The 15,759-nt window shown below is 40.2% G+C and overlaps 1 protein-coding gene across 2 annotated transcripts in view; it reads right to left on the reverse strand.

The window, feature by feature from the left end:
- PRELID2 (PRELI domain containing 2) overlaps positions 1-15,759 on the reverse strand; it is a 61,785-nt gene that overhangs the window by 39,054 nt on the left and 6,972 nt on the right. For both annotated transcript variants that reach the window (XM_083600254.1, XM_083600253.1), the window contains exons 2-4: positions 10,837-10,894; positions 8,199-8,272; positions 6,880-7,040 (exon numbers count right to left, since the gene is read on the reverse strand). In XM_083600254.1, coding sequence (XP_083456380.1) covers positions 6,880-7,040; positions 8,199-8,272; positions 10,837-10,894 — 293 coding nt within the window. The remainder of the gene's footprint in view (positions 1-6,879; positions 7,041-8,198; positions 8,273-10,836; positions 10,895-15,759) is intronic.

The raw sequence follows: 15,759 nt of genomic DNA on the forward strand, positions 1-15,759 counted from the left end.
GAACGGAAGTCGAACGGCGGAAGGGCACCGGTGGCGGGAGGCCTCATTAGGGAAAGAGCGCCTCGGTTTAAGAATGGTTTCAGTTTAAGAATGGACTTCTGGAACAGATTAAGTTCACAAACCGAGGTACCACTGTATTTTGCTTCTTTTAATAATGCGAATAGGCAAGGCACTGAACCTCAGCTCCCTGGAAATCTTAGCAACTCCTACAGCAGGTGTTGCAAACCTGTAACCCTCCAGTTGCTGTTGGACTCTAACTTCCATCAGCCACAGCGAACACAGGAATGATGGGAATTGGAGGCCAAAACATCTGGAAGGCCACACATTCCCCACCACATTCCCCTATAGCTTTGGGGATTTTGTCAAGAACTGCCCACAAACTAAAGCATATCTTCACAATCATAATGACTAGCAATTTTCTTTTTTTAAAAAAGCCTATTAATCTTAGGAAGCTGGATTCTGCTTCCAATATATCACAATTTGTACATCTGTAGTGCACAGTGCTAGCTATAACTGAGCATTTAACATCTGCTGAGATGGCATGCTTCACAAATTACAAAATCTGGAGATAAATCAGACTTGTCCAAATACCAGTGCCCAATACCCAGTGGCAGTGAACCAAAGTTTGGTTCTCAGTAATAATAATAAACAACTCATTGTTATATCAGCCTAACAAATAAGCCAATCTTCTATAGTCATGGATCTACAACATTCAAATTGTTTCTCAAGTTGGCCTTTTAAAGCCAGATTTCCCACCTGAGATTTCTAGAAGGTCTAGAAACTCTTCTTGCCAACAAGATCCAAAGACCAAATTGTCTGATCTTCCTACCAAGCATATTTCCAGTTTCATAAACAGGTATATGGAGAGCTTTAGTAGCAGAGAGCACACCAAGTTTGACTTTCCACATTCTGTTTTTCTATGACTACTGAGAAAAATACATTCCTCTGTGCAATGCAGATTAGGGGCAAGGTTCAGTCAAATTTAATGATATAGAACAAAGCTTCAGCAAGCTGTAATTTCAAAGGGAACAAGTGCTGCTGCTGTAATTTCAAGGACTGCCTTTCATATATTCTGGCATCACTTTTGACAGAGTATTTTTTTAAAAACAGGATGAGTGAGAAGAATAGAGGGGGAGCAAAATTCACACTGTAAAAAACTCCCCCCCCCATGTATGAGACATAGTGCAACATTGATTGATATACAATAAACAAAACAACCTTAGACACCAGGCAAACATGCATTAAAACAACATAACAGGAACTGGAAATTGTCACAAATTTATTCTTCCTAAATGCATGGGTGTTTCCACCCCAGAACCCTTCATCAAATCCATCACCACCAAGTAACCTAGCTGCCAGAACTGTTGATAAGATCTAAGTTTCTAAAAAGCTGTTTTTCAATTCAGTAGTAAGTATTAAGGCTACCAATATATATTACAGGCTTGTAACTTTTGCTGTACCGTTGTTATTTTCTCATGTTTGTGCAAGGATACAGATAGCAGCCTCGTACCCAGCATTGCTTAGGAATTCTAAGAAATAATAAATCGGAGCAGTTTTGGAATCACTGGTTAAAATCAATGAAAGGTTCAGACTGCTATCTTGATTGAAAAAGGAGCTCAATTTTATCCTAATACAGACAAAAACCTGCTCCCTGAGCTTAGGAAAAACTATGCAATATTTGGTTACAATATTTTAAGATGCATAGCAACCAAATAAGCAACTTTCCAAAAAGATACAGTAGATTTGGTTATATCCTATCATAGATTACTTTATATTTGTAATAGTTTTTAAGGCCAAATATTGAGCCTTATTAAAGAGGTAAGTACAAAGGACAGAAGCACTTCTGTAAGGAGACGAGAACACACTGCAACATTTTCCTGCTCTGCCCCATTGATAATAATATTACCCATTGAATATCAGCAGTGAATTCATGTGCTTCACTTGTGTTGCATAGGAACACCAGATTTTGGAAGAAACTCGAAGAGCATTTGTTGTCTCCCTCCACTCACACCACATTTCAATAGCGACATATACCAGATGTTTCAGGAAAGGCTGAAAAGAGAAATATACACCTGGCCATTTGTGTTCTGCAGTAACATTGAAGAGGTTTCCTCTTCAGCCCAGCTGGCCACTAGCTTACACAACCTGAAGTACCATAATTAATAACCCTTTGATGTTTACACTGAATATATACTGTCAGTGCAGCATATGCTGAGAAATAGTGATATATTGCTGCACCTGGGCATGGGTGCCTTATACTTTTTACAAATTAAAGGCTAAATTTGTCAGTGGTGCTTTTATTTCCACATTGCAATGCAACTTGGTGGTTCATGGAATCGCTTAGGGTTAGAGATGTAAAATTTTCGGAAATTTTGAAGCCATGGGGGGGAAACACTCCCCCCCCCCCCGTTTTCCCCCCCAAAAATTGAAATTTTGGAAAAATTGAAAAAAGGGTCAGTGTGGAGTAGTTTTACAAATAGCGTGAAATGCAGTGTATGTATTATGCTTGCAATAAAACAGGTAACCATGCCCCTTTCCCTCAAAAGCAACAAAAAAAGCAAGAAACCATCAACATAAATTATAATCAGATTTGCTCCTTAGCACCAACAGCAAATAAAGTTAAGGTCTACCTCAATATTTAAGCTCCACAGAAGGTCTACCCTTTGAGTAGTGCTTAAAAAAAACAAAAACAGAAGACACAACATATACATGCAGTTTATTCTATCTTGTTTTCTGAACTACTGCTACCATTCTCCATTTATTCTTCCTCTTCCGGTTTGTCATTTTTCTCATGGACTTCTAAAAAATGGCTTTGGGGGAAAATGGGGAAAAAACTGTTTCCCCCCCTAATTTTTTCAGTTTTTTCCCAGGCCTTCCCATCTCTACTTGAGGACAGCCAGGGCAAAGCATAAGGAATTTTTTTTGCATGCCAGGCCCAGAAGGAACCAACATCCAGTTACTGAATAGTATGTTGCGCTAAGACTCAAACTCTGTTTGAAAGGAAAAGGAGTGTGTGTGTTTTTTAAATTGAATTTGTTATTATATATTATAAACAGCATGATGGTAAGAGAGCTTCTAAACAATTTACAAAAATATACAACAGAACATTAAAATGATTGATAAAACACAGTTAAAAGCAGGTATTTAAGAGTATTCAAAAGATGATTAAAGTCAGCAGTGGTTAAAAGGAAGTAAATCGCATGCAGCTTCTACGTGTTCAGCTGGGCTGGCCCTAACGAAAATGTTTTGAGCAGTTGCCAGAAAGAGTACAGTGAAAACACCTTTCTGGTGTCAGCCGGCAGGGAGCTCCAAAGTGTGGGTGCTAGAAAGCCTGGGGGGGATGGAAAAATGGGAGGGGGGTAATACAAGTCCCCCCCCCCCGTTTTTTCCCAAAGCCATTTTTTTCAGGAAAAATTGGGGGGGGGGTGCAGAATATTCAAACAATATCAAACTATTTTTTTCATTTTTTCTGGAAAAAACGGCTTTGGGGAAAAACCTGCCCCCCCCAATTTTTCTGTTTTTTTCCCAGGCCTTCCCATCTCTACTTATGCCCCCCCCCCCCCGCCGGTTATATTTTTATTACTTATTTTAATAATTTGTATGCCACTTACAGCCACCTGTAAGTTGTGTACAGGAACCCCAATACGCTAAGACTAAAAATGAATTAAAACTATAAAAACATATATAAAGTACGGTAACAGATAATCCAACATGCTCATCAAATGCTGTGTGTTAAAATCACATGGTCTGATGCAAAGTTATCAACAAGAAGGAAGCGAGCTAGATGAAACGCACTGTGAGACTCCCTATAAAGAGAAAATCTACAAGGGATTTTGAATAAAAGGAGCATGTTTTGCTTCTTCCGGTCTCCAGGGATGAGAGAGCAAAGCTTTAAGTCATGTATACCGGAGCAGTTACTGTTTGAGACCAGAGTTGTTTTTTTCCAATGTGTACAAGCATTATAGTTCCAGTTACAGATAGGTAGCCGTGTTGGTCTGCCATAGTCAAAACAAAAAAATTTTTTTTCTTTCCAGTAGCACCTTAAAGACCAACTAAGTTAGTTCTTGGTATGAGCTTTCATGTGCATGCACACTTCGTCAGATACACATGTATCTGACGAAGTGTGCATGCACACGAAAGCTCATACCAAGAACTAACTTAGTTGGTCTTTAAGGTGCTACTGGAAAGAAAAAAAATTTTTTTTTTGTTTTGACTACAAGCATTATGTTAACACTAGACTTCAGTCTGCTATATTTGTTGCCCATTGTCCCAGTGTCGCTTAGATATTCCACTTGATTGATGAGGCACAAATTCTGTTTATAAAATTCACAAAGACCACTTTCCTGACAGTACTCAGAGCTTACGTCATTCTTCCTAAAAGTGAAATGAAAATTTCAGAACCACTCCTGGTACCATTTTGAAGGACTAGTATTACACTACCTTATTCCTTTTCTTTTTTGCATAAAATCTGAGCTCATAAAGCGGTTACATATTTGTGGGCAGGTTAAAAAAGGTATTCTGCACTCTTTCATAACCCGAAAGCTTATTGTTTATATACTTCATTAAGGAGTTAGTATAAATTTCCAGGCAAAAATAGTAGGATGTCAATGGGAAAGGGTCGCTCAGAATTCAAAAAAAGTTCACCTGGGGCAAAACTCATATACCGTATTTTTCGCTCTATAACACGCACCCGACCATAACACGCACGTAGTTTTTAGAGGAGGAAAATCCGTAGGCATGCCACCTGTAGGCATTCCCTCCAAAACACGCACAGACATTTCCCCTTACTTTTTAGGAGGAAAAAAGTGAGTGTTATGGTGCAAAAAATACGGTACTTTTCCCTGCAAGGCTTACACCACTATATAGTGAGAGGCTGCCCTAAAGGCCTCTTTAATGGCCAGAAATGGCCTTCAATAGTTCATCTCATGAGCATTGTGGGAAATGCCTTCCTGTCATATTCCAAGCACACAGGTGAAGCCAACTGCATGTCTTCCAAGCCAAATGTCACCCCAAGCAATTGGCCCCAACCCACTGGTTAGAACAGGGATGGGGAACCTCAGGCCAAGTGGTCAACTGTAGTCCCCCAGACATCTCTACCTGGCCCATGGGACTCCCCCCAGGCCACATCTCCTCTCCCCAGAACTACACCCCCTAGGTGACCCTGCTATGCACACTCCTTGAGGGTTTTTGCATCTTTGAACCCAGATGATGCTTGCTGCTTGCATGGATGGAAGATGGAGCGTATGTGAGAGTGTTTGTGTAGAAGCTGGCCTGGAGTAGAAGGGTGAAGTTCACTTTTTGAGGGTGTGCATTGATGAAAGGGGCCCTAGTTATATGTATACAGGAATAAATGAGCAGAAGTGACTAAGACTTGCTTTAGATTTAAATAAGCTGTTGAAGAGATTCCTAAAATAAAACTGAGTACACATAAGAACAGCTATCCAAAATACGTCCCATATGTCTTCACACTTCCAATTGCAATATTTTTTTATTGATCCTTTTTATTAACTTGGGGAGATTGTTTAGTTTTATTTTTACTTCCTGGGTTGTTGTTGTTGTTTTCTTTTTGAAGCATTATTGCAGTGAGCCAGTAGAAGAATTTGCAGTGGATTGTGTCATTCAGTATCATTTTACGCTCCATCACATATTTCTTCTTATTACAGCCCAACTATTCACGGGTGCCATTTCTACTCTTACTGAGGGTTCATTACATTTGTTGCTTTTTACCAGAACAAATTCAATAAATATAGTTCAGTCGCCCTAAAGCATCCAGCCAGCATTGGCAGAACAGATCTCTACCTGAAAATTAGAATATATATATATATATATATATATATATATATATATATATATATAACACTGGCATCATGAGAAAAAGCAGAGGGAAGCAAACCTGCCAAACCAATCCCTCCTCCTTAACTTCACCACTGTCACCAAGTACTTTTCATTCATTGTCTCAGCTGCCTCCACTAAACAGCCCTTTAACTTTCTGGACTTAAATTGGTCCAACCTACTCTCAATCTGGGTAGAGTAATCTAGCAAGCAAGCACAGGGTGAATATAAAGGTGTGAAGGCCTGGGGGGGACTGGAAAAATGGGGGGCAGTCCCCTGATTTTTTCTGGGGTTTTCCTGAGCTTTCACATCTCATTGTGTAAAGTAAGGCCTCAGACCTATTCTATCCAAAACAAACTATGCTTTTATAGTTGGAGTTCTTACTCACAACAGAGCTAAATGCATCCAACCATGCAGAATACACTTGCTGCCCATCAATAAGGTAAATATAATATGCAAATTTCTGTAAGTTATACTGGAGACAGACTCACAACTACTTTGGCACAGAATATCTTTTTTTTTTAATAGCGAAAGTACGCACAACCAAGTTTGCAACCCTTCTGTTTCCTACCATATCGAAGCTGCAGTAGGAAAAATATAAAGACTTGACTCTAAGGACAATGGCAACCATGTACCTAATGCTTACTCATATTTTTATATTTTCCCCTATGTTTGGCCTATGCAAGTTTTACCTGTACAACTTCTGACATAGCACAGGAGCCATGTATCTTCATGGCTCGGCTAACACACAGAAAGAGCCTGTTTTGGAAGTCTAAGGCAGGCCACTGGAAGAAGTTCAGTAAGCCTTCGGTTATGCATGCCCAGCCGCCAGCCTGCACTTGGCTTGGTGGGTCACAAGTTGTGCAGACCTAATTTCGGTATCAGCTGTGAAATTCTGGCTTGAAAGCTACTTGCTACAATGTGGCTGCCTACATTATCTAAACAGCAACCATCAGATCCTCCTGGTGTTGCCTGGTAAACAGAATAAATAGAAATTAACTAGAAGGCCATTTACAACAATCTGCATATAAATAAGTTACACCTTACCAGTTTGGATTCTCTGAACTTTCCCTGAAGACTGACTCTTCCTTTAGAGTAGCATACTGTGTCCATGTGAGGCACCGAGTCTTCATAGACATAATTCTATCCTGCTTATTAAGCCAAGATTCTTCTTCTAGGTAGACCTCGGGCACTTTCAGGACACTGATCTGTTAGACATAATGATTACATGTTTAAATAACGTCAAGGTGCTTGAAGAAAGAATGAGGAATTTGTTTATACTTAGCATTTGTTTCCATCCTCACACAATAAAACGATTAAGGACTGAAGCCACCCATAACATTTATCTCTTGACGCTAATACAGAAATTAAAAACTTTTAGCTGTTAGTGATAAAACCATGCAAACATTTAGGGACTTGTTCTCACGGCTCGGTGCCTAGTTAGATTTTGCCAACTGCTGCATCTTAAGCATCAGCTTAATTTATGTGACATTTTAGTTGCCTACATGTCCTGCTTAAAGTAATGGATTCTAACAGAAGACATTTGTCGACTGTTGCACTCACGACATAAACAGCCAAAACATTTGGTTCATTTTACATTCTGTTTGGTACCTGGAATTTTTATGTTTCCCCATCTGGACGAGGCATGGAAAAAAAAGGCAAACAGAAATGTGACAGAGAGAAATCATTTGAGTTTTGACAGACAGAATAAAGATTGCAAGTAAACAGTTCACGAAATGGAAGGTGATACATAGCAGAATGTAAATCCAAAGAGTTGCCAAGCTTCAACTTTAGGACACAGAAAGTTTAAACAGAAGAAATCACTATCCTGTTATGTTTATTTTTTCAGAGTCCTAGATTATAAGGACATTGTTTTGATTTCCTTTTCAAGCTCCCAAAATGGCAGATAAGAGTTGTTTTTGAAAAATGCTCTTTTAGGAACTAAGGGAAGGATACAGGATTTCAAACACAGTCCCATCCTCAGTAGTGGCTCATATGGGCGGGCGGAGCTACAGCATCCTCTGGGCAGCATTGCTGTGCTTGTAAGTACAGGGATGGGGCAAATTGGTAGCAGCAAGGTCAAGGGGGCTCTGAGTGTTGGTGGCAGAAGCCCCACAGAAGCCTCTCTGACTTCCACCCCATCCCCATCCGAGCACAGTGCTTCCACCCAGGACAAGGCCACTTCCCCACACCCTCCTCGCCTCGCCCACATGAGCTGCTGTTGCCTATCCTCACGTGGTCCAACCAGGATACTTAGAACCTTCCTAGTTCAAGTGGACAATTCATTCTTTGTGGCTACAAACCTGCACCGTTCCCCCTATATCCTTAAAAACCAGCATGAATCAACCTTGACTGACATTAATTACCTGTCTTAAAAAGTGTGGAATTACATTCTGGCATGTTGCAATCCTCCTCCGGTATATGATTCCTGTAGACAAATCTGAGCATAAAAGAACAAACCAACTTAGTGCTATTTTGGAAAATAGAGATTTTTTTATAGTAAGAAAACAAAACCAAATGCTTGCACTATAGATGCAAGGAGGAAGGCAAGGAAGCCTAAATGTGGTAGAGGGATTCAATGTCCCTTCTTCTCAGCAGCCAAAGGATTCCAGCCCAGTTGCCAGATGGACCATGATGAAAACGTTTAAAGGGTTATATGCTTAGTCCAAAAACTATAGTATGTTTGCCCACCTCAACACATACAAAAAACCCTACTGGGCAGGGGACAGATGGTGTGGTTCAAACATTTTATTGGCATCTATGCTGGCAATGACAAAGCATCACACAATTCCAAATCCGAGCTTCACAGATTTGGCTAGAACTGCAATGGAATTGCTCTACGATTCGGCTGGTAGCAGTTGGGGAGTTAATTTTCGAGGCTCTCGTGTTGCTAGCTACAAGCTTCAAATATCTTCCTGGGTCAGCACTTCAGATCAAAAATGGCTTGTTCTGCTCACTCTGCATTCTGAAATACATCCTAAGAGTACAAAATACCTCTCCACCCACCATTGTCAATGTTTGAGGCCTAAAGCAATTCTCTCAGACAATTAGAATTTATTTTTATAATGAGTTGGGCCAGTGACAAGAACAAAGCTCCCTACCGAAAAAAGAAAGAAAAGCCCCACCGCCTCTAAAACCCTTCACAAATTATAGTTATTGAGCTACAATAAGAACGTGACTGGCTTCCAAACTCACTTTGCATGTTAATATTTAATGATCCCAATCAAGTCCAGAAGCCTCAGGATGATGTTAATTGATGATCTGACTAGGCACACAGCCCGGTGGAAAAGGAGTTCTCAGGAAGAGACAAATCTCTCCCGCACAAAGTTTATCTGTGTTTTTTCCTTCCCCTGGTTTTGTTCCTGGGAGGCAGCATTTTGCAGTAGGCTTTAAATAACCACGCTGGCAGTATATTTGTCTTTCCCAATGTGACACATTTACAAGGGGTCATAAACTGGTATTTCCCAAGAGAAAGGGATGGCTAAAACTATTATTATACATAATATGCCATGGAAAATCCAGAATTTGAGCCTCTCTTTTTTTTCAGTGGTGGGGGAGAATAACTAAACTCCCCACCCCAGACCTCTCAAAAGACTGAAGTGAATGGTGTGAAAAATGGGAAAGGGGAGATTTGTGCTGAGAGCCCTGCCTGCCTCAGCTTCAGCTTCTTGCAGCAGAGATCACCTTTTATGCAGTCCTTTTGCAGCATCTGCATTGGGGAGGGGAAACAACACTAATTCCTTTCCTCCACCCGGGCTGCTCCTACTTTCTGTTCTTCTGCCATCTCAGTATGAGAGACTTGGCTGAGAAGAGGGTTCTTCTGGGAGAACACAAAAAGCAGTCTGGCTGCAATAAACTCAGTCTGCAACCGCTTCCTAATAGTGGGCAACTGGGCAATTTGTCTTCAAGAGCCAGTTGAGGCACGAGGGCAATGCACAGAAAGAACAAGAGCCAGGGAGATAGTCCGCAAATTGCTGTCTCCAAAGTGCTCTGAGCCACAGAGGCTGAATCTCAGAAACAGGGATGAATATTTATGGATTCTGACTGCAACTTTAGTAATGGGTAAGGGTTGGGTGTGGGGAGGAATTCAGGAGGTTCAATGCGAAATCACCTGATCCACAGCTCCCAAATTAAGGTGCAAGCAATTCAGTAACTACTGCCAAATTGTAGTGAAGTGGTCCAAGGGCAGCTTAAAAATTATCTCTCAATAATCACCCACATCTATATATCAATGGATCAGCTCACCTTATGAGTGGCACAAAACCACTTCAACCTCTGGAAGTGGCATTTTTACAGCTGCCCCATAACATTTATTCTGAACTTGTTAGGAATTGGTGTTTTAGTGTGGCAGCTTTTACACTCAAACTCCCTCACCATTAGGCAGGCCATTTCACTGTATTCTTTTCAGTGCCTGCTAAAATCTTTTCTATTTAGGCAAACCTACCCAGACATGTACTCCAGGCAGGCAAAGAAGACGAAGGTACTCTGGGGTAGGCAAGGGAGACCTTTCCTCCTATCTCCATTTACCTCACAACCTTAGCAGCACAAGTATAGAGGACTAGAAGGCTGAAAGAGAACCCTACTGGCTCAGTATCATCTGCCTAAACCGGAGGCCCTTTAAGTCAGGGCATGATTTGTGCCAGCTGCCTCAAGCAATGTGTGAGGTGAGTACAAGGAATAATTTCCATTACATTCAGAAAAGATAAAGCAGCACCTCCAAGCTGCATACCTGATCCTTCATCAAGAGTGCAAACCACACAGAATAAGCTTGTGCGCCTATCCCCCAGCTGGAAGAACCCCTAGCCAAAACCACCCCTTCTAGCTAGATTTAGTTTCAGTGTGCTTTCCCCCTCCATTTAGCTCCAAGGTAGAGCCAAGAGTCACAACATACTGATGACATTTCACCCCAAACCTGTGAGTAACCTTAGTTACTGCTCTCACGTACCTGTAAATTACTGAAAACTTTCTGGAGCCTTCTAAGCAACAGTGAAGTGTCCAACTTACCTGTTTTTTCTTCTACTGTTTTTACAGCCGTGACATGCTTCTCCATGGGACTTGGATACTAAAGGAAAAGGCAAGAGAGTACACATCACAATTTATTATGTGCTAAACACTTTGCGAAATGTTTTTCCTGAAAGAGGTATACGTTAATTACATCAGTAAGTAGGTACATAAAAGGAAATTTCCTACTCATTGATAAAATCCCATTAGAATTTGCGTGGTATTTCTCAACAGATCTGAGTGTGGTGGCTGATTTATGCTAGGAGTTTGCTGTGATTGTTTAAGCCAATTAAGAAATTTCCCCTCAGGAAAACAACAAACTTCTTTAAATGGTCAGTTAACTCTCTTCACTATTGCCACACAAAACACATTAAGCACATATTTTTAAATTGTGATCTAGGTTACAAGGTGCCTTCAAAACAGTAAAATGAATGAGATGGGAATTTTAAACCTGTGTGATATTGTCCAAACTCCACCCGTTACCCACATCAAATGAACCCAGGCTTTTCACATGAAGGCTATGCACATCTGTGAGCCGTGATGAAAAACTGGAAACACACCAGGGTGGATTTAAGGACTTAAAACCCTTTGTGGTGTGAGGAAAACAACTGGGTGAATCTACCCTAAGAGTTGCATGGAGGAATTTGAAATGCATACTTTTGCATGCTCAGTCCATTTTCACAGCCTTAAAGCTCTTCTTAAAAGAAGCCAAGATCATTCTCTTCCCTACAAAACCAATAATCAATTTTGAAATAGAAAACCCGGCCTTTGAATTTCTGTATCAAAACTCAGAATCCACCTCTTTCCATTTTAGGATACAATTTGAATAGTAATTATACTTCAACTCCCCCCTCTGCCACCACCCTAGGCATTTCATTTTATGTGGGATGTTGGAGTAGTAGTGTGTCTATTTGACAGGGTAAAGTGTCAATATGATCACAGGGTGTGTTTTGAATCTCTCAATCTTAACACACTGGCCAGGTTAAAGTACAGCTAGAAACCATGGTTTCTTTTCACATACACAAGCTGCAGCAAACCTCGGGCTAATGCACAGAAGGGACTTGTTGCATTCCAAAAGAGGTGCCCGCTTTCAATATAAACCAACAGAGTTTTCGCATGACACATGAAGCTGGGGCACAGTGATTTGTTTCCAACTGTGTTTTGAGACCACAAAGTGAAACCATGATATGGCTTTTTAAAAAGAAAGAAAGAAAACCAACAGCTCCCCAAATGTGTTCAAAATTGAACAATATTCCAATCTCCTTCTCTGGAAATTGAACCAGGAAGCGGGGGACAGGAAGACAGCACAAAACTGATATTAGATAAAAGATAGTAGTAGTAAATGGGTTGTACAGTGATGATAAAAGCCAGGTATACAAGTAAATATAAATGCCAAATGAGAAAACACGGTAAAACTCAAGGAGGAGATACTAACTGAACTATGCATTTCTATGTTCACTGTAAGAAGTTTCATTAAGTGAAGTATATGGCAGTTAAATCTGATGCTTCCATGCAGCTTGCTGCTTTCAGATGGTAAGTAACAGTCTAATTACATTATCAATGAAACTTACAGTCTATAAGACCCATTCGTGTGAAACAAAAAAGCCATTTGCATAAGTCTTCCACTAAATAGCAGACTCTATTACCCAAGTATTTAACTAGGAATAGACTCAATTTTGTGCACAGCTTAATATAAGGGAGATGAGTTAAAAGCTTATGAGTATGTGGACGGTTTAACTATTAGCAGCACCACAGCTTCCCCCAAGTCGATAATACCTTGTTTATAAACAGAATGCAGAAAACCCAAAAGGAAGAAATGCATTGATTGATCAAGCTGAATAAACTCTCTGTTGGATATATAGGTTATGTGCTCATGTTGGGATAGCTCAATCAGTAAAGCAAGAGACTCTTAATCTCAGGGTAGAGGGCAAAAAGTGGCAACCCCACATTGGGCAAAAAAATCCCCCCTGCCTTACAGTGGTCCCTTTCCAACTCTACAATTCTATGATTCGACCATTATATCAGCTACTTTCATGGATGCTAGTATCTTAAGTTGCATTCTAAATTGGTGAGTTATGTGTGTATGACCTGTTGTGCCTCAATCACCTGAGCAAGGAAAAGAGAAAGCAAGAAAGATCTCACATTTCCATTCCATACAGTTGTACCATGTAACAGTTGGAGATGATGCTTACCATATAAAAACCCTACATGTGAAAACAATTTAGCTACATATAGCTATCAGTTACATGTAAAAAAGAAAGGGAGGAGGAGGTGGTCCCAGAGATATGTAGAATGGTAGCATTCTTCACTGCTTGGTGGGCATTTGCTTTGCATAGGTGAAATATATGGATGAGTGAGCTTAGCTGAAAGTTCTGTTTTACTGGTGAGCAGTTACCATTTCTTTCCAAAAACAAAAAACTTCTTCAACTAGACCACAGCCTTCAAAAATGATATGATGCCATCTCGTGGTCAACTGTTCAAGTGCATCCAATTTGCAAGTAGGAGACAACAATCAGCAAGGGGTGTGTGTAATGTGAAAAACATGCACTGTGGCTGTTTATTCCTGGAATCCCTACAGATTAACTGATGCTCATCCAGTCTTCCAAAGCTTCCAAACTGACTGCTTAGCAGATTTCACACCTGAATGAGAAAGTGGCGTCCTTATGAGGTGTCTTGTAAACCTGCTACGAATTAGGTACCAATCACAAGCATCCCAGGTTGGACCCATATTGAATACTAGTGTGTTATATCACCAAGCTGGAAACTTTGTTTTAAAGTTAGACAGCACAACTTTCTTCCATCAGAGATCAAAGATACAAAAGGTTTTACAGAAACCCAGGAAAAGGTTAGGATCACGTTTATCACAGAGGCATAGGAGCTATTTCTCTGTGGTATAATATCTCTTATGTCAGAACCACACAGGTGGCCCCTGTTTCTGCCTGTCTGCAGAATAGTATATAGTATATAATGAGCATACATTAGCTATATTCTTCATTTCTAAGATCACCCATAGGTCACAGCAATCTCTATGATTTATTGCAATTATGTGATTCACTTTGCTGGGTGCTCCAATATATTAATTAGACGTATTAAAAAGATTCAATTTTCCTGAAAATTTAACAGATGCCATGCTACATTAAGAAGAGGCCAACAATTCAGCAAGCTTTGCATGTGGAGAAGACTTTGGGATTACTTACTGGGGCTGTAATCCTTTCTCTCCCCTTCTACCATCCTCTACAAAGCACCAGGTCACAACTGCTTTTGAAACTCCACTCCAATGACACTATAAAGACGTTTGCTTATGATACAGCGAGAGGCTGTTTTGAGAGGGAGATGAAAGCACTTCTTGGTGTGAAGATCAAGTAGTGCTCATCACTGAATTCTGACATATGATGAGCTATAATGGTGATTTTCCTGCTCTGTTGAAAAAGATGGATTACTTTTGAAACACCGTGTTTGCATAGTATGCAATTATTGATTAATATTGTTTTTGCTTTATGTACTGCTTTTTCTGAAAAACATTTGTTTTCCATACAAACCTTCCATAAAGACAAAATAAAGTAAGCATCACAAAAGTCAGCATGAATTCACTTTTCAAATGGGGCTTCCAACAAGGTTAAGAGAAGACACAATCCTTAGAATATGATGAAAACCAAAATACAATGCAAGCACGCTATATAACATTCACAAACACATAAATGGCTTAAATTAAATCATAGCAAGAGAACCATCTAGTCTTCTAGTTGACTGCACAGAGAATTCAGCATGGTTTAATATAATTTGTAATGATAACCAAAATCCTTCAACGCAAGAACTGAGTTGATATTTAAGTACACATGCTCAAATGCAACTAAAAAAAATGGAAGCATCACAGGACTGCAAAATATATTTGAAGGATTCTCTTTTAAATCCCAGTGGGAAAGAAATCAGTTCCAACGATTTCAGGCTTCCAGGATATCACAGCAAATAAATGTATCATAAAGTAAACTCTAGTAAATGCATGGCACAGCTAGTAAAAGAACACATATCAAACACAGTAAGGGGTTGACAAGACCAAAAAACAAACAAACCAGTAGAAGTTAGGAACCAAGTTGCTATTTTCAAAATCTATCTAAAGTGGCTATTTTATTTTAGTCAAAGTGAAGCATCCACCCGCTTCAGATCTCACTCCTTCTACGTTAGTAGTTATGGCACAGAGCAAAGATGAGATTCCACGGGGTCCTTGTGCATGCTTTTGAGCAATTGAAGCAGCTCCCTTTATGTTGCTGTCCTTACAGTAGCCAAAGGAGTGTGATGACAGTGAAGATATAGAATCACAGAATTATGCAACGGCTTGTCATGGGAGGAAAGACTGCTCACCCTTTTAAAAAAGAACAAAAAACTTTGTCTGCTAAAGAAAGGCATGTTGGGAAAGAAAGGTGCAGAACAAATGTCAACACTCAGGAGCAACTCATACACACACACACACACACACACACACACAAACAAACACACCTAAATTAGGTACAAAAATTGTAGGAGCATCATCGGTGTGGGTGGTTTCCTCAATTAGTAATCTTCTTCTTCGGCGATCACTCGTAGCCGAGAAAGATTGTCTTCCATAAACACGGTTTTAATAATGAGTCCGTAAGTGACTGTGGAGGCCAATTCTGGATCCACATGTCCTTCCACAGTGGGGACATTGGCTGCCAATGGCTGCCACACATGTTTACGTGGATGTGATGGACAGAGAAGAAATGCCCCCCCCACACACACACACTAGCAACCAGAATTTAGGGGGAAATGCAGTTTACTCACAAGGATTAAGTTAGCATTCCTCAGAAATTAGTTGCCTCAACCCTTCAAAAGCATTTCTCACATTCCCATGACCAAGCACAGACACGTTTCACCTTTTCTTGGGCAGCAAAACTAAAATGCTTTCTGTTT

This window comes from Podarcis filfolensis, assembly GCF_964270895.1.
Source record: "Podarcis filfolensis genome assembly, chromosome: 2".
Lineage (NCBI taxonomy): Eukaryota > Metazoa > Chordata > Lepidosauria > Squamata > Lacertidae > Podarcis > Podarcis filfolensis.